The 26,769-nt window shown below is 47.5% G+C and overlaps 1 protein-coding gene across 1 annotated transcript in view; it reads right to left on the bottom strand.

The window, feature by feature from the left end:
* ncanb (neurocan b) overlaps nucleotides 1-26,769 on the bottom strand; it is a 234,606-nt gene that overhangs the window by 10,022 nt on the left and 197,815 nt on the right. Inside the window, exons 10-14 of the mRNA XM_080212934.1 lie at nucleotides 23,787-23,900; nucleotides 12,684-12,842; nucleotides 10,467-10,549; nucleotides 5,333-5,477; nucleotides 4,280-4,462 (exon numbers count right to left, since the gene is read on the bottom strand). Coding sequence (XP_080069060.1) covers nucleotides 4,280-4,462; nucleotides 5,333-5,477; nucleotides 10,467-10,549; nucleotides 12,684-12,842; nucleotides 23,787-23,900 — 684 coding nt within the window. The remainder of the gene's footprint in view (nucleotides 1-4,279; nucleotides 4,463-5,332; nucleotides 5,478-10,466; nucleotides 10,550-12,683; nucleotides 12,843-23,786; nucleotides 23,901-26,769) is intronic.

Consider the following 26,769-nt stretch of genomic DNA (forward strand, 5'->3'; position numbering starts at 1 on the left):
CTCTGACACTGCTGCATTCCTTCAAGAGGGCTCAGACACCGGGAGGCAGGAAAGCTAAACAATTTTCTATCCGAACAGAGTCACTGCAACACAAAGGGTCCTGAACGTGGTCCCTCCACAGGTAATGGGGAAGAAATTAGAATTCTGACTGTCAGTGCCATAAAGGAGGGAACTGAGTGACTCTGTGGCAAACAACTGCAAAATGTGGTATCGCTCTGTTGGCCAGCTTTACTGTATGGTCAGGAAGCAATTAGACTGTCACATTCCTGTTTCTGTACAGGTCAAGACAGAGATTCTCGGCTGGATGCTGATCCTCAAATACTAAATCAGACTGCTTTAAAATTTTACAAGACAGTGTAACAACCTCCAGACATTTGCAACCCCAATTAAACATATATCCCTGTGGAATGGGCATTCATTCACATATTGCCAAATGGCCCGTACACCAGTAGTGAAATGTGACGTGCTGGACGGCAGTGGAAATCACTCCCTCTTAGTAACAGGCAGTCACGGAGCTCTGGAAGAAACCGTCAATGTTATCACCTGTATCCTCACTCCCGCGCAAACTACACAATACAATTGTCAGCTGGAATTCCCGCTACTCTCCACCGCAGACTCCCCTGGAGAAGAGATCCAGGGAGACGGATGCGGTTGCGTTTCACAGAGAGGTTTAGCACAGAATTGGAAAGTCATGATGTGGAGATGCCGACGTTGGACTGGGGTGGGCACAGTATCTCACAACACCAGGTTAAAGTCCAACAGGAATCATGAGCTTTCGGAGCACTGTTCCTTCATCAGGTGAGTGGGAATGATGACTCACAGACTTTAACCCGGTGTTGTGAGATTTCTTACAGAATTGGAAAGGGCTGAGAAGGTGAAGGAAGAAATAAGGAAGGCCTGGACTTCACTTTTATAAAGTCTGCAGATCGCTGGGGCTGGGGATTGTGTTGGGGGGGGGGTATAAACTAATCAATGTTGGGATCCGTCTCCAGATCTTGCTGCACTCCATCAAGGTCAGAGTCTGGGAGTCATGCAGAGAGTAACTCATCTCCTCTCTCCTCAAAGCCTGTCCACCAAATCAGGAGTGTGATGGAATACTCCACTTGTCTGGATGGGTGCAGCTCCAACAACACGCAAGAAGCTCAGCACCATCCAGGACAAAACATTCTGTTTGATGCGCACCCACTCCATCAAACTCAGCGTTCACTCTCTCCACCACCGACGCACAGTGACAGCCATGTGTACCAGCTACAAGGTGCACTGCACCACTCACCAAGGCTCTTAGGACAGCATCTTCCAAACTTGCCACCAAGAAGGACAAGGGCAGCTGACGCAGGGGAACACTGCCATCCTGACCTGGAATTGTAGCACTGTTTCTTCACTGTCACTGGGTTAAAATGTGGGCAGCTACGGTGGCACAGTGGTTAGCACTGCTGCCTCACAGCACCAAGGGCCCGGGTTCAATTCCGGGATTGGGGAACTATCTGTGAGCAGTTTCCCCATTCTCCCCGTGTCTGCGTGGGTTTCCTCCGAGTGCTCCGGTTTCCTCCCCCCGTCTGAAAGACGTGTTGGTTAGGTGACCCGAAAAGCTGCCAGAGTGTGGCGACTCGGGGAATGTCGCAGTAACTTCATTGCAGCGTTAATGCAAGCCTTACTTGTGACTAAGAAATAAACTTTTTTAAAAAATCTGCAGTTCACTTCCTTAACAGCACAGTGAGTGTATCTAAACCATATGGATTGATGTGGTTGAAGAAGAAAGCTCCTTCTGGAGGAGGGAACCGAGTGCAGGGTGTCGAAGTTTGCTGATGACACCAAGATTGGGGGAACGGCAAATTGTGCGGAGGGTGTGGAGAGTCTGCAGAAGGATCTAGATAGGCTGGGCGAATGGGCCAGGAAATGGCAAATGGAATTTAATGTTGGCAAGTGTGAGGTGGTCCACTTTGGTAGGAATAATGGTAGGAAGGACTATTACTTACAGGGCGAAAAACTGCAGCAGGCGACGGTGCAGAGGGACCTCGGGGTCCTTGTGCATGAGTCGCAAAAACCCAGTCTGCAGGTGCAGCAGGTGGTCAGGAAGGCGAATGGGATGCTGGCCTTCATAGCGAAGGGGATTGAATATAAAAGTAGGGAGGTCTTGCTGCAGCTGTATAGGGCATTGGTGAGGCCGCAGCTGGAGTACTGTGTGCAGTTTTGGGCGCCGCACCTGCGCAAAGATATTTTGGCCTTGGAGGGAGTGCAGAGGAGGTTTACTAGGCTGATACCGGAGTTGAGGGGGTTGAGCTATGAGGAGAGGCTGAATAAACTGGGCTTGTACTCGTTAGAGTTTAGAAGAATGAGGGGAGATCTCATTGAGACGTATAAGATGATGAATGGGATGGATAGGATAGAGGTGGAGAGACTCTTCCCGCTCAAAAAAGACAGTAGGACTAGGGGGCACAGCCTCAAGATAAAAGGGGGGCGGTTTAGAACGGAGTTGAGGAGGAACTTCTTCACTCAAAGGGTGGTGAATCTCTGGAATTCTCTGCCCGTTGAAGTGGTGGAGGCTGCCTCGCTAAATATTTTTAAGACGCGGGTTGATGGGTTTTTGATAAGAGAGGGGACTAAGGGTTATGGGGAGAGGGCGGGAAAGTGGAACTGAGCAGCGACAGATCAGCCATGATCTTATTGAATGGCGGGGCAGGCTCGAAGGGCTAGATGGCCTACTCCTGCTCCTATTTCTTATGTTCTTATGTTCTTATTGTGTTAACCAATGACGGCCACATCCAAGGAATGAATATAAAAGATGTTACTATTGACTTCTGTTTTGTCGTGTGTTTGAGTTCTGGATGCAAATTTTTATCTGTTTGTCTGTTCTCACAAATTAAGCTGCTTGAGCTTGTAGTTCGTTATAAACCATCACTCTTTATTTGCAGCTGCTGTGTACACATTGGGAACACTGCATCAGATTTCAAGTCTTCCTCTCTCCAAATCACTGTTACTTAATCATGTGATGGCACATCCTCATTACATCAGCATCACGCGCTTCTGCTGTGAACCCTTCACTCTACATGTCCTCCAAGTCTTTATCCACATCAGACTTCTTTCCTCCAACAGCTTCTGCTTTCATTCTGCTAATCTGCTCACTGCTTTAAGAATACAATGGAATGGGCATTTAGAGAATAAAGTAGGCAGAGAGACAGAGAAAAGAGGGCAATAGATAGAGGAAGAGTGATGGAGAGAAATAGGCAGAGGGGTGAGAAAGTCAAGTGAGAGAGAGAGATCAACAGAGAGAGAGAGAGAGAAGATAGAGAAAGAAAGAGAGAGGTGTAGAGAGAGATAAGCAGAGAGTGAGATAGACTGACCAGGAGAGAGTGAGATAGGCAGAGAATGAGATAGGTAGAGCCAGAGAGAGAGAGAGATCAGCAGAGAAAAGGGAGATAGGCAGAAAGAGACAGAGTGATAGAGGGGGATAGGCAGACAGCGAGAGTGATATAGGCAGAAAGAGAGATAGGCAGACAGCGAGAGAGAGAGACAGGCAGAGAGAGAGAGATAGGCAGATGGAGAGATAGGCAGAAAAAGAGAAATAGACAGAAAGAGAAAGAGAGAGAGGTTGGCAGAGAGAGAGAGAGAAAGAGAAGCAGAGAGAGATAGACAAAGAGAGAAATAGGCAGATCGAAAGATGGTTAGAAAGAGAGAGAGAGATAGGTAGAGAGAGAGAAAGAGAGAAAGATAGAGTTAGATACAGAGAGAAAGCAAGAAGGCAGGTACCGAGAGGCAATGGGACAGACAAAATAAAGACCCCAAAGAGAATCTCTTACAGAGTGACAGACCTGCCTGTCTGCAAAAGAAAGTTAATGAAGGAGCTTTTGAAAGACTACATGCGAAAAACCAATTTTGATTAAAGAGTATCTCCTGTCCCTGAGACATAGGCAGGTATTTATTTCCATAATTGCAGCTGGTGAGAGGCTGCTGTATATTTCTGTATTTGTGATCCTGCAGTTTATAAAGAAACCATAGCTGGAAAATTCCTGCAGGTTCTCCCAATCACCCACCACGGCCTCAGGAGCATTGCTGAACCCCCAGAGCAATATCCGAAAACAGCCTCTGGCCTCTATTCCCTCGAGGCCTCTATTCCCTCAAGGCCTCGCTGCTCTTCCGAGAAAGGTCGTTCTCACCAAGGTTCTGTCTGCCCTCCACAACCCCTCCCCCACTCACTCCCAGCCACACACACCAGAGTAACCTCCAAGTGCCCGAGAATATTGGTCTACCAAGTGAACAGCACAGGCCTGTCAACACTTACGGTTTAGGCAGAGTATTTTAGGCTTATCCCACTTCCCATTGGTGTGGCACTTGATGGTTGGGATGTGGCGCTGGATGAAGCCGTCCTCACACTGGTATCTGACCAGTGAGTGGATCTCGTATCGAGCCTTTTTCCTGCCGATGATCATGGCATGCTCCAGAGCTGGGGGAGGACCACAGAGCACTGACAGAGAGAGGAAAACAATGATTTAGATCAGGTCATCAATGGAGATCTTTCTTATGATGTAACTTCCTAATTACAAAAGTTGAACATGTTGATATTTGCAATGACCTATCATCCAATTAGTTTCAACTCTAACAATGTTTATTTATTTATTAATTATTTATTGGTGTCACAAGTAGGCTTACGTTAACGTTGCAATGAAGTAACTGTGACAGTCCCCTAGTCGCCACACTCTGGAGCCGGGGGGGGCTAGCTAGGTAAAGCATGGAGTTATGGGAATAGGGCCTGGGTGGGATTGTGGTCAGTACAGACTCGATGGGCTGAATGGCCTTCTTCTGCACTGTAGGGATTCTATGAAGGCATTTCTATCTCAGTTTCTATGGACCTAATGCTGCTCTGAACTTTCTGACCTGAGAGAGTTCTTGGTACTGTCACTAGTTGCTTGCTTGCAGCAAAGTCCCTTCCCAAAGACTCAGTTGGTGCAGAAAGAGGCCATTTGGCCCATTGAGCCTGCATCGACTCTCCAAAAGAACATCCCACCCAGGCCCTGCTCTCTGCCCTTTCCCCATAATCCATGCATTTAGCATGGCCAAGCAACCTACCCCGCACATCTTTGGAGTGTGGGAAGAAACCGGAGCACCCAGAGGAAATCCATGCAGACACGGGGAGAACATGCAAACTCCACATAGGCAGTCACCCAAGGCTGGAATCGAACCTGGGTCTCTGGCACTGTGAGGCAGCAGTGCCAACCACTGTGCCATCTTCTTGCAGTATTGGCTCACATTATAAGTGGTAAATGTTTGTAGAATCAACACACCCCCACAGAGAGTCCGAGGGCTTGACCCATTTCACTGACTTCTGTTCCTTTACCTGTGCCTTTCTTACAGATGTAGGGCAGGTTGTAGTTACATGGCACATCATTCCATTTCCCATTTTCATGCCTGATTGTGACCACGCAGTCCTCTCCCCCGGCAAAGAAACTGTCCGGTTGGTTTTCCCTCCAGTTTTCATATTGCTTGGCAAGAAACAAAAAATTGAAAATCAGGTAAAGTTATGATTTGCAACCTTTGTCTCTACCCAATGACTGACGCTGGCTAAGAAACCCCCAAATCTGATGCCCCGTCTGGACCATGGGGGCACAACATTTGCAACTATGATGACATTGTGCTTTTGATGTATGTTATGTTCAAGGAGTCTATTTTAAAGTTCAGTTTTCTTCTACCGGCACTCAGTATGTTTGGAAGGAATACAGTTCAGATGCTGTGGAAGCAGGATAATTCCTCATTTTAACCATGTAGCATTTATATAGGAGTGAGCTAATGGTCCCTTGTTTACAAATGAAAAGGTCCCCTGGAGTTTTTTTGATTAAAGAACGGAAACTGCGTAGGGTTAATGGGAGGATCTAGGTATGCAGCAGACAAACAGCTTTCTGTTCAGTTTCTGGTTGGGGTTGTTTAAAAACAGAAGCCTGCAAACTGCTCTGAAAATCCAAACATCTCTGAAAGCTTCAAGGGTGTTAACAATTTATGGCAAGTATGCCTGGGTTTGCTAACTGTATCAAAAGTGGCATTTGTGTCAAAGAGGAATGTTGCTTATTTGGAACAGAAATAGTGATAAATTCGAACTTAGCGTTGTTTCTTTTCATTTTTTAACTATTATTAAAACGGTTAAAATTTAAGCTGCTTTATTTTGTTGGAGTTATATCTAAACTGGGTTATGAATAAAGGTTGTTTTGATAAAAGACCCCTAATTTATCAGAAAAATCACCCCTGGAGCGATGTCTCACTTCGTCACATTATTGTCAAAATAGAAAAATTGTTGGGGCTGAATCTGGCTTCAGAATTTGGGTCCAGGTCCCGAACACTACAAAGAGTCCTTCAGATCAAGAAAGAAACATTACCCAAATTTCCCACGTTTAGTGTGGAGTGTCCCACAAGAACTGGTTGCTTTGACGAGGCCCATGTTCCCCTGAGCGTGGAAGCTTGAAGATCTGATCTGATCAAGGTGGTTTGGATTTTATAAGGTGAAAAGAGGGAAGCTTTTTCTCTTGAAGGCTGGAGTGGGGGTGAAATGTTGGGGGGATGGTTAGGGGTGCAGGGACTCTTCAGAAACAAGGCAACCGAACCTCTAAAATTAAAACTAGACTACTAAGGGATGACATCAGGAAATCTGGAACACTCTCTCCAAAAACAGTTTTGAAGTTGGGGACCAATTGACAATTTCAAAACTGGGATTGGGAGGTTTTTCTTGGACAAAGGGATTAAAGTTTATGGAGCCAGGGTAGGTAGTTGGAGTTCAGATACAGTTCTGTCATGATAGAGCTGAATGATAGAACAAGCTGGAAGGGCTGAACGGACTCCTCTTGGTCCTATGTCCCTACCTTTGATAAGATTGGACTCAACTAAGACATGCTTCTTGGGCTGAAATAGGAAGAGTGACCCCGAGGCCAAGGATTAGAGGTTTCTGAGCCACTTCCCAAAAGAAAACTTGGACCCTTCGCTGGGAGGAAGGGGGGAATTGGTGTGTTGACTTTCATTCAGCCCATTTCATGGTCATACATAGTAAGCGTGCAGTTCAGAGGAGATTGAGGATAAAGAATGAAGAATAATCCCTTACAGTACCATAGAATCAGGGGCAGGACAGGAAAAGTTTGGAACTCTCTCCCCTGCAGTGGAGGTGTTAGATATATTCAAGACTGGGTTAGGCAGATCTCTGATGGACAAGGACTAGTGGGAGAGACTAGAGCTCAAGGGCACAACCTCAGAGTGAAGGGGCGCTCCTTTAAACCTGTGATGGGGAGGAATTTCTTCAGCCAGAGAATGGCGAATCTGTGGAACTCATTGCCAAAGAGGAGGCCTGGTCATTGAATGTCTTTAAAACAGAGATAGGTAGGTTCTTGGTCAATAAGGGGATCAAGGGTCATCTCTGAAGACAAGAGAATGGGGATGAGAATCATATCAGCCATGATTGAATGGTGGAGCAGATTTGATGGGCCAAATGGCCTAATTCTGCTCCTATATCTTATTGTCTAAGAGACTCCAGGATTACGAGAAACAACTAGCAAATTGGGGACCAGAATCTGGTCAGTCATAATCTTATTCAATTTAAATTTATCTTATTGGCCTTGAATGATTGACTGTGTGGAGTTTGCGCCTTCTCCCCATGTCTGCGTGGGTTTCCTCTGGGTGCTCTGGTTTCCTCCCACAGTCCAAAGATGTACAGGTTAGGTGGATTGGCCATTCTGAATTAACCTTCACAGTCGGGAGATTAGCAGGGTAAATACATGGGGTTACAGGGACAGGGCCTGGGTGGGATTGTGGTCGGTGCAGGCTCAATGACCAAATTGCCTCCTTCTGCATTGAAGAGATTCGATGATTCTATGGAGAAAGGATATAACTGCATTGGAAGCAGTTCAGAAGGGATTCAATCAACTGATAGCTAGGATGAGGGGCCTATCTTCTGAGGAAAGGTTGGTCGTGCTAAGCCTGTAAGCATTGGAGTTTGGAAGAATATGAGGGGATCTTCTTAAAACATGTGAGATCCTGAGGGGACTTGAAAAGGTGGATGGTGAAAGGTTGTTTTCCCCTTGTGGGGGAGACTGGAACCAGGGGGGAGGGTTACAAATAAGAAGTCATCTATTTAAGACAGATAAGAAGAGAATTTTTTTCTTTCACAGAGTCTTGAGTCTGTTCTTCCCTACTGCTGTCAGACTTTTGAATGGACCTACCTCGCACTAAGTTGATCTTTCTCTACGCCCTAGCTATGACTGTAACACTACATTCTATCTCCTTTCCATCTCTATGAATGGTATGCTTTGTCTGTGTAGCGCGCAAGAAACAATACTTTTCACTGTATACTCATATATGTGACAATAATAAATCAAATCAAATCAAAGAATTGGAAAAATATAACTGACTGAGGAGAAAGTTCTGTTTTAGTTTCTGGTCTTGGAATGCGAGATGAGTTAACAATTCCAGGAGACTCCCTTGTGGCCCAATGCTGCATGTTCTTTTTAAAAAATCTTTAACAATAAACATAAAGAAGGCTGTCATGTCTCACTCCTGCCCTACTGCTCTGTTCAAGCATGAGGTCAAACAGGTCCCTGAAGTGTCAGATCCCTTGCAGCTCCAATGGAAGCTGGTTCTGTTATCAGAGACATCAAAGCAGAGGTGAAAATCGATACGATGCATAGACAGACAACATCCTCAGGAGCCTGGCTTAACTCAGCTTACCAACGAAAGCAACCATCTTACAAGCTTCCCACTCATAGCAAAACTTGTGATTTTTCAAACACCGGGCTGCTGAGATTCACAAAACAGGCCGTGGGTTTCTGAATAATACACACCGTCCACTCACGCTACATGGCCAGCAGCAACTGCATGGCTGTGAACCTCTACCACTCACAACACAAGAGATTTCACACAAGAAACAAACACCAGAACATGCAGCACCAAAGAGATGAAGAAAAACTCTGTCTGTGTGTAGGAGTGTGTGTGTGAGAGAGAGAGAGTGTGTGTGTGTGCTAGTGTGTCTGAGAGAGTGTGCACGCTAGTGTGAGAGAGATTGTGTGTGCGAGTGTGTGTGTGCAAGTGTGTGAGAGAGTGCGTGTGTGCAAGTGTGCGTGAGAAAGAGTGTGTGTCAGAGTGTGTGTGAGTGCGTGTGCGAGTGTGTGTGAGTGTGTGCATGCTAGTGTGAGAGAGTGTGTGTGTGCGAGTGTGTGTGTGCAAGTGTCTGTGAGAGAGTGCGTGTGTGCAAGTGTGCGTGAGAGTGTGTGTGCGAGTGTGTGTCAGAGTGTGTGTGCGAGTGTGTGTGTGTGTGCATGCTAGTGTGAGAGAGTGTGTGTGTGCGAGTGTGTGTGAGAGTGTGTGTGCGAGTGTGAGAGAGGGTGTGTGTGCGCGTGTGTGTGAGAGACAGAGTGTGTATGAGAGTGTGTGTGTGCAAGTATGTGTGTGCGAGTGTGTGTGAGAGAGTGTGTGTGTGTGCACGTGTGTGGTGTGTGAGCGTGAATATGCGTGCTGTGTGTGCGCATTCATCTGTAACATGTATCTACATATGTATATGTGTGTGTGTATTTGTAATATATACGTGTGCATATGTGTGTGTGTAATGTGTGTATCTGTAATGTGTGTATCCGTAATGTGTGCGTGTGCACGTAACCAAGAAGTTCTATGTGTGTAAGAAAGTCTATCACAGCAGCAGGGAAGAAGGGGGTTGGTTGCTGTTGAATGGCTAGTATGAGATTTTGGCCTTTGCAATCTGGTGCAGAACCCAATCCAGCCAGATGGGTTTGGTCAGTCTTAATTAATATCCAGAGAACACTCCCCCTCAGTGAGAAACTCCCCCCTCATGTGGTGCCAATTGATAATCATGTTCAGCAAAGTCCAATCGTGTCTAATGTGGGAAATGGGAAAAGATCCTTGCAGTGGAAGTTGTTTCAGTGAGATCAGTCCTGAGGGGAGTTATTGGGGAGGAGGGACCTCACGCTGTGTCTGAGCTGCTGGATGATGCCAGTAAAAGTCCTGACTCGAGAATGTTCCCTCACCCAAACAAGCCCCACAAAACATTCTTTCCGATTCTGCAGATTCCCCCACTACCATCGCTTTGGGAATAAGGATCTTGATGGATAAAGATTCAGTTGGAAAGATTAATTCTTGGAATCTGTTCCATAAAACATTGAATTTTACATTCCCCTGAGAGGTTAGACAAAGCCTCAGTTTAAAGATTGCATCCAAAGCTGAGAGTGTCGATTCAGCTCAGTGCTACACTGGGAACATCTGTCCAGATTTGGAACCCAGCACTACCTGAACAAGAGTGAGTGAGCCAAGATGAACTGAACCGCTCCCCCATCTTTGAATCACTCTTGGGTGCGTGTCTCAATGAAGCGTTGCAAATCAAATTCCTGCTTTTGTCTTTCTTTGCCTAGACCTCCCTTCACAATCTATCACCGTGGCAACAGTCAAGGGTTGGATTGCAGACCAGCATCTAGAGGTTGATCTAAACTTACCAAAGGGGAGCCATCAGTCCACTGGAAGTCCTCCTCGATTGTCCTGTCGTTCAGACCAATCCAGGCGTACTCCCGACCCAAACCTGCACACAGGACAAAGATCATCGAGGGTTTCGCTCTCATCCAAGTTGTTGTTGAATTCATATTCTCAGGAGCTCCCCACCCGCTTCTAGTCCCTGTTCTGCCCTTGGACACCCAAGTCTCTTTTGGTCAGTCTTCTCATTGTGTCTTGATGACTCTGTCTCCTATTTTAGCTCATTTTCTCCCCCCCAACTCCCCCAAGCCTGAGAAACTTCTGAAGCTTCCAATAGTTGTTCTGCCCTTAAGAAAACACTGACCACAAAACCCCCATGATTTGGCAAACAAACAACAGGAAGAGGATGTGAGGATTTTTTTTGAACGCTCAGATCCGGAAAGTGCTGCCTTAGAGGAGGGTGGTTGTAGATTGAATAGTAATGGCGGCACAGCGGTTAGAACTGCTGCCTCACAGCACCCGGGATCCGGGTTTGATTCCAACCTCGGTGATTGTGCAGAGTCTGCATGTTCTCCCCATGTCTGCGTGGTTTACTTCCAGGTGCTCTGGCTTCCTCCCACAGTCCCAAGATGTGCAGGTTAGGTGGAAAGGCCATGCTAAATTGTCCCTTAGTGTCCCATGATCATGGAATCCCTACAGTGTAGAAGGAGGCTATTCGGCCCAAGAGTTTGCACCGACCACAATCCCGTAATCCCTCATATTTAGTCTGTCAATCCCACTGACGCTAAGGTTAATTTAGCATGGCCAGTCAACCTAATCTGCATATCTTTGGACTGTATGAGAAAACCAGAGCACCCAGAGGAAACCCACGCAGACACGGGGAGAACATGCAACCTCAAGTTGGAATTTAGAGTTTGGAGACCGGAATTGAACCTGGGTTCCCAGCGCTGTGAGACAGCAGTGCTAACCACTGTGCCATCCTGCCACCCAAATGTGTAGGTTAGGTGGATTGGCCATGCTAAATTGCCACTTAGCGACCCAGGGTGTGTACATTAAGAGGATTTGTGGGGTAAAAATGTTGGGTTACAGGATTAGGATCTGGGTGAGATGCTCTGTTGGGAGTCGGTGCAGACTCAATGGGCCAAATGGCCTCCTGCTGCATGGTAATGATTCTGTGACAGGACCAATTGCGTAGCATTTTCAAAGCGGCAACATTAGTAATTGTGCTTAATTGTCAGTGGACCACGGATATTAACTGGTCTGCATCTGCATAGATAAGAATCAAAGTAAAACTGTGGTGGTTGGGTAGGAGATCTGTACTTGTAAGATTGGCACTGGTTACATCCTTCACCAACTGGCTCTCTGGAATGAAGCAGTCTCAAACATGATGGGCCGAATGGCCTCTGTCTTTGCCATATGAGTCTATGATTGAAGCCATAAAAATCCTATTTTCCTCTTTGCCCACTCCTCTTTGTGCTTGGGCCTCCGCCTGGGTTTCTCAGTTGGTAACAGAGCTCTTTTGAGTCCAGTGATTAGATTGCCAACTCTGCTTGGGGTATTCCTGAAACTTTCATCTTCCGATTTCTCATTGCCAAATGCCCTCAAATCACCCCCACCCGACCCCTGCCACCCCGCGTCACACAGCCACTTGTTTATTCTGCCACAGTATTTTCGTAACTAATGAACAAAAATGAAATATACAAAATGATTTTCTCAAGGCCCCTTCCATTTTTAGAATCATAGAATCCATACAATGCAGGAGGCCATTCAGCCCATCAAGTCTGCACTGATTCTCAAAACAAAATCTTATCTGGGTCCACCCTGCTCCCTATTCCCATAACCCCACACATCTACTCCACTAATCCCGCTAACCTATACATCTTGAGGAGTTAAGGGTAAATTAAATTTAGCATGGCCAATCCACCTAACCTACACATCTTTGGAGTGTGGGAGGAAACCGGGGAACCAGAGGAAACCCACACGGACAACGTACAAACTCCACACAGACAGTCACCCGAGGCCGGAATGGAACATCGGTCCTTGGTGCTGTGAGGCAGTTAACCACTGTGCCACCGTTCCACCCCAGGATCGCCCAGGTTTGCTCACAGTGTTATCCCAGAGATTATTTATTAATTCCTGGAGGTCTAGGGCTCTCCTGGAATGTTGTCAACCCCATGCCCAATGTCGCAATGCCACAGATAATAATACTGAGAAAATCTCAGTATTCTCTGAGAAAATCTCACTGTTTAAGAACTCCTTTTCCTCAGCTGAGTGTATACTGGCCAAGTGTGCGCCATGGCTGCGGCAGTCCTTCTCTGCGTTCTCCCACACACGTCTGTGGGAAAAGTATCGATAGCAGTGGCCCAGGAACTTTTGCCAGTTGTGATCGCATCCCTCGGTATCTGGGTGACAAAGGAAAAATTCAACAATATTATCAGCAGATTGCAAGAAGGCATTGTCTCGTCCACCCTCAATTCTGGTTTTGTCCCGTCCAAGATGGCAGCAGTAGAATAGGAAGACAGTGCCAGCCAGAGCCTGCAGCTACGTCTTGGCCATTTGGACCAGCAAACATTGAATGGGAAATTGTTGACATTGAGATTCACGGTGGTAAATGTTGACAGAAAAACAGGGTCAAAAGTTCTGACAATAGCACAAATCCTGAAAGTGAATCAATTGAAGAGCCATGTAACAGGTGGACATAACTTATATCTCAGCTAATAGGTTACGGTGAAAAGGCGGGAGAATGGGGTTGAGAACCTCATCAACCATGCTTGAATGGTGGAGCAGACTTAATGGGCCGAATGGCCTAATTCTGCTCCTATATTTCATGGTTTTGTAACAGAAGGGACTACAATGGATAGGAAAAGAAGAATTGAATTGATTGATTTGATTTAATTTATTATTGTCACATGTATTGAGATACAGTGAAAAGTGTTGTTTCTTGTGAGCTATACAGACAAAACACACCATTCATAGAGTACACAGGGGAAAAGGAAAGGAGACGGTGCAGAATGTAGTGTCACTGTTATAGCTGGGGTGTAGAGAAAGATCAGCTTAATATAAGGTAGGTCCCTTCGAAAGTCTGATGGCAGCAGGGAAGAAGCTGTTCTTGAGTTGGTTGGTGCATGACCTCAGACTTTTGTAACTTTTTCCCGATGGCAGTAGGTGGGGGAGAAAATGTCCGGAGTGCGTGGGGTCCTTGATTATGGAAGGAATGAATCAGGAAAATTCTAAAGCAGGAGGGTGCAGCGGAGAGGTGTAAATTATGGTGTGCGGTGTAAATCAAATATAAATCATGCATTTGGCAAAATCCCGCACAAGAGATTATCGTGCAAGATTAAAGCGCATGGGATTGGGGGAAGTGTATTGAGATGGATAGAAAACTGGTTGGCAGAGAGGAAACAAAGAGCAGGAATTCACTGGTCCTTTTCAAATTGGCAGGCAGTAACTAGTGGGGTGCTACAGGGATCGGTGCTGGGACCCCAGCTATTCACAATATATATGAATGATTTGGATGAGGGAACAAAATGTAACATCTCAAAGTTTGCAAATGACACCAAGTTGGGTGGGAGGGTGAACTGTGATGAGGATGCAGAGATCCTTCAGAATGATCTGGACAGGTCAGGTGAGTGGACTAATCAATGGTAGTTGCAGTATAATTTGGGTAAGTGTGAGGTTATTCACTTTGGAAGCAAAAACAAGAAAGCAGATTGCTACCTGAATGGCTGTAACTTGGGAGAGGGGAGTGTGCAGCGGGACCTGAGTGCCCTTGTGCACCAGTCACTGAAGGTAAGCATGCAGGAACAGCAGGCGGTAAAGAAGGCAAATGCGTTTTGTCTTTCATTGCAAGAGGTTTTGAGTACAGGGGTAGGGATGTGTTGTTGCAATTACACCAAGGACCTTGGTGAGGCCACCTTTAGAATATGGTGTGCAGTTTTGGTCTCCTTTTCTGAGGAAGGATGTTTTTGGTCTAGAGGGAGTGCAGCGAAGGTTTGCCAGGCTGATTCCAGGGACGATGGGACTGATGTATGAGGAGAGATTGACTAGTTTAGGATTGTTTTCACTGGGGTTCAGATGAATGAGGGGGATCTCATAGAGACTTATAAAATCCTAACAGGACTAGATAGGGTAGATACAAGTAGGATATTCCCAATAATGGAGGTGTCCTGAACCAGGGATCACAGTCTGAGAACTGAGGGTAGACCATTTAGGCTGGAGATGAGGAGACATTTCTTCTCCCAAGGAGTGGTGAGCTTGTGGAATTCATTACCACAGGAAGTATTGATGCCAAAACATTGGACGTGTTCAAGAGGCAGCTGGATATAGCACTCGGGGTAAATGGAATCAAAGATTATGGGGAGAAAGCAGGATTAAGCTATTGAGTTGGATGATCAGCCATGATCGTGATGAAGCCTCGAAGGGCCAAATGGCCTCCTCCTGCTCCTATCTTCTATGATTCTATGAACGCAGGGTGGAATGTGAGTATGAGGAACAGGCTGGAACAATCATTCTCCTCTAAATCACTGTCCCCCACATGTATTAATCAAACGAGTTGTTTGAAGAACACAGTGTAAAACACCTCAGGACTGAATCAGCTGAATCAGCTCCCTTGATTGAGAAAGAAATAGGCAGAAGGATTGATACCTTGCCTTTAACTAATGCACAGCGGATATTTACTGAGCAATTGTTTGACAGTGTGCCACTCATTCTGTTTGTGTATCTCTGGTATAAGCCGGCTGACCTTTAGAGTAATGAAGAGTGTTTCTTAATAGGTTCTGTAATAGGTAATAAGATGAGTCTACTGCCTGCAGTTTCCTGGGACAAAGCTATTAACATTTTCACCCTGGAACATACTGGTTCAGAGGTTTAAGCAGTCTCGGTCTGGTTAATCTACACAACTCCCCGAGGTTAAACTTTGCATGTTTCCCAGGCTTTCTTCCCATAGCAATCTGATTGGTCCATCGATCGGACCAGGAAACCCATCCCAAGTGTTATACACTCAATCCATGAACTTACTTCCCGTGTTTTCTAACTTTCCTGCTCTCCTTCCTTTACTCCTGTTAGTTTTGTAATTAACTTTTGGGGTGTGAGTGTCACAGGCAAGCCCTATTATTGCCCAATTCTCTGGCTCCCACGCCCTCAGAGTGTGACAGTGGCCATTCTGTTTGAATTGCTGATATAGCTGTACTGGACCCACTTTCATTAAGAGTTGGGGCAGCACAGTGGTCAGCACTGCTGCCTCACGGTGCCAGAGACCCAGGTTCAATTCCAGCCTCAGGTCACTGTCTATGTGATGTCTGCACATTCTCTCCATGTCTGCGTGGGTTTCCTCCGGGTGCTCCAGTTTCCTCCCACAGTCTAAAGATGTGTGCGTGAGATTGATAGACCATGGTAAATTGTCCTTCGTGTCAGGGATTGTGTTCGGTGCAGACTCGATGGGCCAAATGGCCTCCTTCAGCACTGCAGGGATTCTATTATTTCCTTCCCTAAAGGATAGTAGCGAACCTGATGGGTTTTTACAACAATCGATGGTTGTTTCTTCATCACCATCACTGAGACTAGCTTTATATTCCAAAACTATTAATTAATTTGTTTATTAATTAATCCAATTCAAATTGGTTCAGTGAAACTATCCAACTGGTTCACTCCTGTCCTTGGGGAAGCATCCTACCATCCTTACTTGGTCAGGTGGGCCAATATGTATCTCCAATCCCACACTGACGTCGAACCATAGAATCCTTACAGTGCAGAAGGAGGCCATTCGGCCCATTGAGTTTGCACTGACCATAATTCTGTCCAAGCCCTATCCCCATAACCCCACACATTTACCCTGCTTGTCCCCCGACACTAAGAGTCAATTTACCCTGACCAATGCAGGCCAACCAGCACATCTTTGGACTGTGGGACGAAACCGGAGCAACGGGGGGAAACCCATGCTGACATGGGGAGAACATGCAAACTCCACACAGACAGTGACCCGGAATCGAACTGGATCCCTCAGCTGCCGTCCTTACCTGGTGTCACCTATATGTGACTCCAGACCCACAGCAATGTGGTCAATTCTTAACTCTCCCTGTGAAATGGCACAGCGAGCCACTCAGCTCAAGGGCAATTAGGGATGGTCAACAAATGCTGATCCTGACAGCGTTGTCCACACCCCATAAAAGAGTAAAAACACCAGCTGGTATTTAAGTGTTGTCTTTAAAGTAGCAAAACATCCCAAAGGGACTGCTACGCAGGAAGGTTATCAGACAAAAATTGAACAGAAAGTAGATGAGGAAACAGCAGACTACATAAACATTTGGTCAAAGAAATAGCTGATAAAGGAGAGAGATGCACTGTCCAGTGGGAGAGGGGATGGGGCTGCATCGCTGGGCAGTAGTTAGGATCGCAAAGAGGGCTCTGAGCTCAATTATTCCAGATGGCATCAGCTAACTCAATACAGTTCAGAATCGAATCGTTACTGACCAAACAATCCAGCTCCACACAATTGCCGTTCAAGCTCAGTCTTCCCCCTGTCACCCACTGCTCTTTGATATGCATATCACTCCCTAACCCAAACCGTAACCCGAACACTAACACTATCACTCCCTAACCCTCACTCCCTAACCCTAACCCTATCACTTCCTAACCCTAACCTGAACCCGAACCCAAACCTCAACCTTAAACCCAAACCGAACTCTAATGCACTCACTAACCCTAAACCCAACCCTAACCCTAACCACCCACTGCTCTTTGATACACACATCACTCACGAACCCTACCGCAAACCTAACCCTAACACAATCACTCACTAAGCCTAACCCCAACCCTAACGCACACACTAACCCTAACCCAAATATATATCACTTACTAACCCTAACCCAACCCTAACCCTAACCATTCACTGCTCTTTGATCTACATATTGCTCTCAAACCCTAACCCTAAACTAATGCACTCACTAACCCTAACCTTAACCTAAACCTAACACCAACCCCAACCCTAACCTTAACCCTAATATATATCACTCACTAACTCTAACCCTAACCTTAAATCTAACTCTAAACCTACCATCCACTGCTCTTTGATCTACATATTGCTCACAAACCCTAACCCTAAACTAATGCACTCACTAACCCTAACCCTAACCTAAACCTAACACCAACCCTAACAATAACCTTAACCCTAATATATATCACTCACTAACTCTAACCCTAACCCTAAATCTAACTCTAAACCTAACCATCCACCGCCCTTTGAAACACGTCACTCACTAATCCTAACCCTAAATGCATCCCTAACCCTAACCCGAACCATCCGCTGCTTTTTGATATCGCACACTAACCCTAACACTAACCTTAACCCTAGTCCTAACCCTAATATTCACTAAGCCTACTTAACCCATCCTTAACTCTAACCTAACCTTAACCCTAGCCCTAACCACTACTCTTTGATAAACATATCGTTCACTAACCCTAACCCTAACCCTAATGCACTCACTAACTCTAACCCCAACCCTAAACCTAACCCTAACCCCAACCCTAACCTTAACCCTAACCATTCAGTGCCCTGTGTCATATATGAAAATAAAAATAAAGATTTGCTTTTGTTTGGCATATTTCAAACTTCCCAAAATGGTTTGCAGCCAAAGTAGTACTTTTTGAAAGGCGGTCACTGTTGTAATTTTTTTATTAATTCGTGGGACATCAGTGTTGCTGGCTGGCCAGAATTTATTGCCCATTCCTGGTTATCCTTGAACTGAGTGGCTTGTTAGTCCACTTCAGAGGGCAGTTGAGAGTCAACCACATTGCTGTGGTTCTGGAGTCACATGAAGGCCGGACTGGGTAAGGACGGCAGATTTCCTTCCCCATAGTACATCAGTGAACTAGATGGGTTTTTCCAACAATTGACAATGGAATGGACAATGTAGATTCTTAATTCCAGCTAGTCTTTCTTAAATTCAAATTCCACCATCTGCCGTAGTGGGGTTCGAAACTGGGTCCCCAGAACATTAGCTGAGCTTCTGCATTTATAGCCTAGTGATAATATCACTAGACCATCACCTCCCATGTAATGTAGGAAACATAGCATATGGCTAATAAACAGCAATGTGATACTGACCATACAGTATGGAACCACAGAATGATTAGAGCACAGGAGGAGGCCATTCAGCCCATCATGGTGTGCTGGCTTACTGAAGGAGCAATTCACCTAGTTTCACTCCACCCCCCCCCCCCCGCCTTCTCCCTGTAACCCTGCACATTCTTCCTTTTCAGATAATAATCAATTCCATCTTGAACACCTTGACCCTACTCTCGTACAGCACGTTCCAGATCTTAACCACTCGCTGCATGAAAAATCTTTCCCTCATTGTGCCTATTGTCAATTATCTTAAATCTGTACCCTTTCGTTCTTGATTCCTCCGCCACTGAGAACACTTTCTCCCATGGCCAGACCCTTCATGATTCTGGGCATCTCTATCAAATTTCCCCTCAACCTTCTCTTCCCCAAGGAGAACAGTCCCAACTTCTCCAATGAGGAATTCTTCATCCCCGAACCAATTCTCATCAATCTTTTCCTTCACTCCTTTCACATGCAGACTGGACATGACATTCGAGTTGAGACTGAACCAGATATGTTGGTTGAGGGATAAATATTAGGCAGGACGCTTCGGAGAAATACACTGCTCTTCTTGGGCTCATTCCATGTTCTCCCCAATAGGCCCTGTTTAATTGTTTATCGGAAGGACAGCACCTCCGACAGTGCAGCACTCCCTCTGTGCTGCACTGGGTGTGTCAATCTCAGTATATCTCAGGGCTGTAAGTTCCACCATCCCTGCATTCCTGTGCACCAGTTTCAGCAGTCCCAAGGCAATGCTGGAACATTTGGGCATTATTTAAGGAGGACACAGGAGGTCTGGAAGGAATGGAGTCTGCACACTCACTGCGGACAGCAGGGATGAACCAATGGTGTATGCATAGAGCCAAAAGTCCTAGGGGCATGTCAGGGGGGAGAGAGTAAATTCTAGAATCTCTTATACTGTTAATCTGGTCAGCCATTAGCCTGTTAACATTTGTAAAGCTCATGATTCTTACTGATTAAATATCTCCTTCAGTGGACTATTTGTGATCTCTCTCTCGCTTCGCCTCTCTCCCACTTCTTATTCTCCTTCACTTTCTCTTTCTCTTACATTCACAAGTTCATAAGATATAGGAACAGAATTAGGCCATTTGGCCCATCGAGTCCGCTCCTCCATTTGATCGTGGCTGATATGCTCCTCCTCCCCATTTTTCTGCCTTCTCCCCATAACCCTTCACCACATTACCAATTAAAAATCTGTCTAACTCCTCCTTAAATTTACTCACTGTCCCAGCACCCACTGCACTTTGGGGTAGCAAATTCCACAAATTCACAACCCTTCAGGAGAAGTAGTTTCTCCTCAACTCTGTTTTAAATTTGCTGCCCCTTATCCTAAGACTATGACCTCTCGTCTTAGAATGGCCCACAAGAGGAAGCATCCACTCCATGTCTACTTTATCCATCCCCTTTATCATCTTGTGTGCCTCAATTTAATGTCCTCTCATTCTTCTAAATTCCAGAGTATATCGGCTTAAATTGTTCCATCTCTCCTCATACCTCTTCTACCTCTCCTCAGTTTTCTTTCCCTCTCCCATGTCTCTCTATACCTCTCTTCCATATTTCTTTCCTTCTCTCACACTTTCTCCCTCGACCTCACACCATTTCTTCTTCCTGAAACCTCCTTTTTCTCTCCCATCCCGCGACTCTCCTATATTCCTTTCTCCCTCTACTTCCCTCAATGGGGCAGCATAGTGGCACAGTGGATAACACTGCTGCCTCACAGTGCCAGGGACCAGAGTTCGATTCCTGGCTTGGGTGACTGTCTGTGTGGAATCTGCATGTTCTCCCCATGTCTGTGTGGGTTTCCTCCAGGTGCTCAAGCTTCTTCCCACAGTCTGAAAGACGTGCAGGTTATGTTTGACCCGAGCTGGCATCGGACTGTGCCGACAAGGGGAATTTCACAGTAACTTCATTACAGCGTTAATGTAAGCCTTACTTATGACACTAATAAACTTTACTCCATTCTCTCCTTCATGTCCCATGCGTATATATCCTTGTTTTCTTCAGACACAGGTGAATTTATATATAAAGTTGCGGAGGGGGGGTGTGGGGAGCCAAGGTGGGATACTGAACAGCCATAATGCCTTTCGATGGTGGAACATTGAGGGGCTGAATGGCCTCCTCCTGTTTCTTGTCATCTCCCGTCACTCCTCCCCACATTGCTTTGCTCTTGCTCTTCTATCTGCTGCTTGATGAAGACTGTCTACGAGGGACAGTATATCTGCATTCAGTAATCAGTGCTTCAGCCTAAGCAGTTGTGCCGTCATGCTCAAACGCTTTCTCAATGAGATGACAGACTATCTCATTTCTAACTGCTGCTTCCACTATCCTTAAAACCCAGTTCTATAATTGATCCCTCACGCTCCATTAACCGCTGCAGCTGTAGTGTGCGGCGTTCCTAAGGATTACTCTTTACGTTAACCCTTCTGTCCTGACACAGACAGGGCAGCCCTGGTTCAGTGTGTCATGCTCTCTCACAACCTGGAGTTAAAAGGTCCCGCTCTCAGAGGACTGAGCCAATACTCGCAGTGCAGTGCTGACAGAGTGCCGCACTGTCGGAGATGCCATCTTTCAGATACGATGTCCAACTGTATGCCCTATTGCCCTCTCAGGAGGACATTGCTGCTACCAGACTTTTGAATGGACTTATCTTGCACTAAGTTGATCTTTCTCTACACCCTAGCTATGACGGTAACATTACATTCTGCACTTTCTCCTTTCCTTCTCTATGAACGGTACGCTTTGTCTGTACAGTGCGCAAGAAATAATACATTTCACTGTATCCAATATATGTGACAATAAATCAAATCAAATCAAATATTATAATTCCTGTACAAATTTGCAAAGATGAGAAGTAGAGTTCTCCCCAGTCCTTACAGCAAATTACTGAGTCATTATCACATCAGCCATTGTGGAACTTGCTGTCCACAAATTGGTTGCTGTATCCCCACATTAACAGAGAGACCACACTTCAGAGGTTAAAGAGAATCTAATGTCCCTTGGGTCATCCTGAGGTCATGGAAGGTGCTACAGAATCACAATGTATGTCTATCTTTACAACAGTAAGAAGTCTCACAACACCAGGTTAAAGTCCAACAGGTTTATTTGGGAGCAAAATCTATGCAGTTACTGCAATGAAGTTACTGTGAACATCCCCTAGTCACCACACTCTGGCACCTGTTTGGGTGCACTGAGGGAGAATTTAGCACAGCCAATCCACCTAACCAACACGTCTTTCAGGCTGTGGGAGGAAGCCAGAGCACCCGGCGTAAACCCACACAGACATGGGGAGAATGTGCAAACTTCACACAGTCATTGACCCAAGCCGGGAATTGAATGCGGGTCCCTGGTGCTATGAGGTAGCAATGCTAACCACTGTACCACCACGCCAGGTCAGGGGATGGGGTTTGGGTCAGGGGATGGGGATTGGGTCAGGGGATGGGGATTGGATTGGGGGATGAGGATTGGGGTGGGGGATGGGGATTGGGGTGGGGGATGGGGATTGGGGTGGGGGATGGGGTTTGGGGTGGGGGGTGGGGATTGGGTCGGGGGGTGGGGATTGGGGTGGGGGATGGGGATTGGGGTGGGGGTGGGAATTGGATTGGGGGATGGGGTTTGGGGAGGGGGATGAGGATTGGGTCGGGGGTTGGGGATTGGGTTGGGGAATGGGGATTGGGTCGGGGGGTGGGGATTGGGGTGGGGGATGGGGTTTGGGGTGGGGGGTGGGGATTGGGGTGGGGGATGGGGATTGGGTCGGGGGATGGGGATTGGGGTGGGGGGTGGGGATTGGGTCGGGGGATGGGGATTGGGGTGGGGGATGGGGATTGGATTGGGGGATGGGGATTGGGGTGGGGGATGGGGATTGGGTCGGGGGGTGGGGATTGGGGTGGGGGATGGGGTTTGGGGTGGGGGATAGGGATTGGGTCGGGGGGTGGGGATTGGGTCAGAGGATGGGGATTGGGTCGGGGGGTGGGGATTGGGGTGGGGGATGGGGATTGGGGTGGGGGATGGGGATTGGGGTGGGGGATGGGGATTGGGTTGGGGGATGGGGATTGGGGTGGGGGTGGGGATTGGGTTGGGGGATGGCGATTGGGGTGGGGGATGGGGATTGGGTCGGGGGATGGGGATGGGGTCGGGGGGTGGGGATTGGGGTGGGGGATGGGGATTGGGTCGGGGGATGGGGATTGGGGTGGGGGATGGGGATTGGGTCGGGGGGTGGGAATTGGGGTGGGGGGTGGGGATTGGGGTGGGGGATGGGGTTTGGGTTAGGGGGTGGGGATTGGGGTGGGGGATGGGGATTGGGGTGGGGGATGGGGATTGGGTCGGGGGGTGGGGATTGGGGTGGGGGATGGGGATTGGGGTGGGGGATGGGGTTTGGGTTGGGGGATGGGGATTGGGGTGGGGGATGGGGATTGGATTGGGGGATGGGGATTGGGGTGGGGGATGGGGATTGGGTCGGGGGGTGGGGATTGGGGTGGGGGATGGGGTTTGGGGTGGGGGATAGGGATTGGGTCGGGGGGTGGGGATTGGGTCAGAGGGTGGGGATTGGGGTGGGGGATGGGGATTGGGGTGGGGGATGGGGATTGGGGTGGGGGATGGGGATTGGGTTGGGGGATGGGGATTGGGGTGGGGGATGGGGATTGGGTTAGGGGGTGGGGATTGGGGTGGGGGATGGGGATTGGGGTGGGGGATGGGGATTGGGTCGGGGGGTGGGGATTGGGGTGGGGGATGGGGATTGGGGTGGGGGATGGGGTTTGGGTTGGGGGATGGGGATTGGGGTGGGGGATGAGGATTGGGGTGGCGGATGGGGATTGGGGTGGGGGATGAGGATTGGGTGGGGGATGGGGATTGGGGTGGGAGATGGGGTTAGGGTCAGGGGGATGAGGTTTGGGTCAGTGTGAGCAATCACCACAGTGATGGGTAAAGGGACTTAGCGTGAGTTTGTGTGAAGGCAGCAGTGTTTAGAATCAGCTCACGTTACCGGAGTGTAGGGGGTGATTGGCCAGGAGAGCGTTGGAATATTGAACGTTCCAGCAGAAGATGGACAGAGGTGATGACCCATAAACACATTTCAAAAATAAGGGGGTGTGGGGGGAGGGAGTATCGGCGAGGGGTGGGGGGGCGGCGGTGAGGAGAACTGAGCCCTTCCTCTCCCCCATTGAGTGGGTTTTTCACAGCAAGAACACTTGGAGAGAGAGGGACTGACACTGAGAATGGGACCTCTTACCTTCCTCACACAATCTGCCAGCGTAACTCGGTAAGCAGAGGCAAGTGAAAGAATTAATCCCATCGACACAAGTCGCTCCATTTTCACAAGGGTTGGAATGGCATTCGTCAATATCTGGGGAAAAAATCATTATGGAAAATCGTTAGTGCCAACCACGCCTGAGTGAATAACTCTCTCTCACCTCGGAGCTGGAAAATTTGTCAGTTCAAGCCCCACTTGAGTGCAGCACCATAGATCCCCTGCAGTGCAGAAGGAGGCCCATTGTGTCTGCACTGACTCTCTTGAAGAGCACCCCACCAAGGCCCACCCCAGGGCTTATGCCCGTAACCCAGTGTATTTAGCATGGCCAGTCCACCTAACCGACACATCTTTGGACAGTGGGAGGAAACCGGAGCACCCAGTGGAAACTCACGCAGACACAGCAAGAATATGGCAATTCCAGACAGACAGTGAACCAAGCCGGGAATCGAACCCAGGTCCCCGGTACTGTGAGTCAGCAGTGCTGACCGCTGTGCCACCAGACCTACTGAGCATTTTCAGCAGGTCTGGCAGCAGTGGGGCAACACGGTGGCACAGTGGTTAGCGCTGCTGCCTCACAGCACCAGGCACCCGGGTTCAATTCCAGGCTTGGATCACTGTTAGAGTTTGCACGTTCTCCCCATGTCTGCGTGGGATTCCTTCGGATGCTCTGGTTTCCTTCCACAGTCCAAAGATGTACAGGTTAGGTGCATTGGCCATGCTAAATTGCCCCTTAGTGTCAGGGGATTGCCAGGGTAGATGTGTGGGATGGCAGGAATGGGGCCTGGGTGGGACTGTGGTCAGGTGCAGACTCGATGGGCTGAATGGCCTCCTTCTGCACTGTAAGGATTGTATGATTCTCTCGCCAACATTGTCAGTTTGGATTCTGTGTCAGATGAAGCTTTGGGCTGCTCTTGCTCTATGGAACTAAACTGAGTGAAGAGAACAGTTTATAAGTCAAGAACCATTTGTGTGACCTGATAGTGAGTTTAGCAGTCGGGAAATGAAGGTTTTAACAAGCATCACACAGGCAAAATACTGCTGTCGATGTGGGGGGAGATTATCTCCAGCTAGTAGAGGAAAGGTATCAAAAGAAGAAAGGGAATTCTGAAAGGTAGCAATTCCAGTAACATAATGTGCTCCGTCTGACACTTATCAGCTCTGAGCCATTGTCATGAGAAATTTTGAAAGAATGTATGTGAACTGAGATAGGTAGGAGAGAGTTTCAGAACTGGCACTGGTGTTAACTCAATGGAAACATCAAGGAATCCAAATGCAGGAATGTTGACAGGTAAGTCTATCCCACGGAGTGTCCCAGAGGGTCCAGTTCCATTGTTCAGTATCATAGAATCCCTACAGTGCAGAAGGAGGCCATTCAGCCCATCGAGCCTACACTGACAACAATCCCAACCAGGCCCTATCCCCGCAACACCATGCATTTATCCTGCTAACCCCCTCCCTGACATTAAGGGTCAATTTAGCCAATGGCCAATCCACCTAACCCGCACATCTTTTGGACTGTGGGAGGAAACCAGAGCACCCGGAAGATACCCACGCAGACACGGGGAGAATGTGCAAACTCCACAAACTTCTCCAAGTGTGCCACTTAATGAATCACCTTTGAAAATGATAACAGCTGGAATTCTCTGGTTTCGCATGCCCCGCTACCGCTAGTGGCAACAATGGAAAATTTGGTGCTCAGTCAAAACTCCTTTCGCAGCAGCAGGACTGGAAAATCCTAGCCGTGGGCGAGGCCGGAAAATTCCAGCCAACATTCAAGAAAGGGCAGTGGCGAGGGATGCAGCTGATAGCTCTCACAACACACCACAGGTTAAAGGCCAACAGGTTTATTTGGAATCTTGAGGTTGCGGAGCACGCCCCTCGCCTGATGAAGGAGCAGCACTCCAAAGCTCATAATTCCAAATAAACCTGTTAGACTTGGTGTTGTGAGACTTCTTATTGTGCCCACCCCAATCCAGCGCTGGCATCTCCACATCATGGCTGAATCGAACCTGGATTCCTGGCACTGTGAGGCAGCAGTGCTAATCACTGTGCCACCGTGCCACCCACATAGATGGAGTTGATAGTGAGCAACTATTTCCGCTGGTTGGGGGACCTAAGATGAGAATTTGTGACAGATCTTCCAGAAGTGAAATTAGGAAATACTTTTTCACACAAAGGATAAAAAGTTTGGAATTCTCTTCACAAAAGTCTATTCCCGTTGGATCAATCTGATCAGAAAAGCGATTTAAGAGTCATCAACAATGCTATCAAGAGGCACCTGCTCAGCAATGACTCACTGATGCTCAGTTTGGTTCCTTGGGGACCCTTCAGCTCCTGACCACATTACAGCCTTGATTCAAACATGGACAAAAGAGCTGAACTCCAGAGGTGAGGTGACAGTGGCAGCCCTTGACATCAAGGCTACATTCGACCAAGTGTGGCATCAAGGAGCCTTGGCAAAACTGGAATTAATGGGAAGGCGGGGAGTAGGGAGGCAATTCTCCACTGGTTAGAGTCAAACTTGGCACAAAGGAAGATTTTTAGGAGTCAACCATCTTAGCTCCAGGACATCACCACAGGAGTTCCCCAGGGTAGTGTCCTAGGCCCAACCATCTCCAGCTACTTCATCAATAACCTTCCTTCCATCATAAGGGAAGTAGGGATGTTCGTTGATGATTGCACAATGTTCAGCACACCATTCACAATCCACAGCTACTGAAACACTCGAAGATCATATCCAGCAAGTCCTGGACAATATTCAGGGTTAGGGTGATAATGGCAAAGAACGTTCATGCCATACAAATGTCCGGCAATGATCACCTCCAATAGGAGAGAATCTAACCATCTCCCCTTGACAGTAAGTGGCATTACCACCACTGAAAACCCCACTATCAACTACCTAAGGGTTACCATTGACCAGAAACTGAACTGGACTAGTCATATAAATACTGTGACTACAGGA

The sequence above is a fragment of the Carcharhinus amblyrhynchos genome, chromosome 26, assembly GCF_965287045.1.
Source record: "Carcharhinus amblyrhynchos chromosome 26, sCarAmb.v2.hapA, whole genome shotgun sequence".
Lineage (NCBI taxonomy): Eukaryota > Metazoa > Chordata > Chondrichthyes > Carcharhiniformes > Carcharhinidae > Carcharhinus > Carcharhinus amblyrhynchos.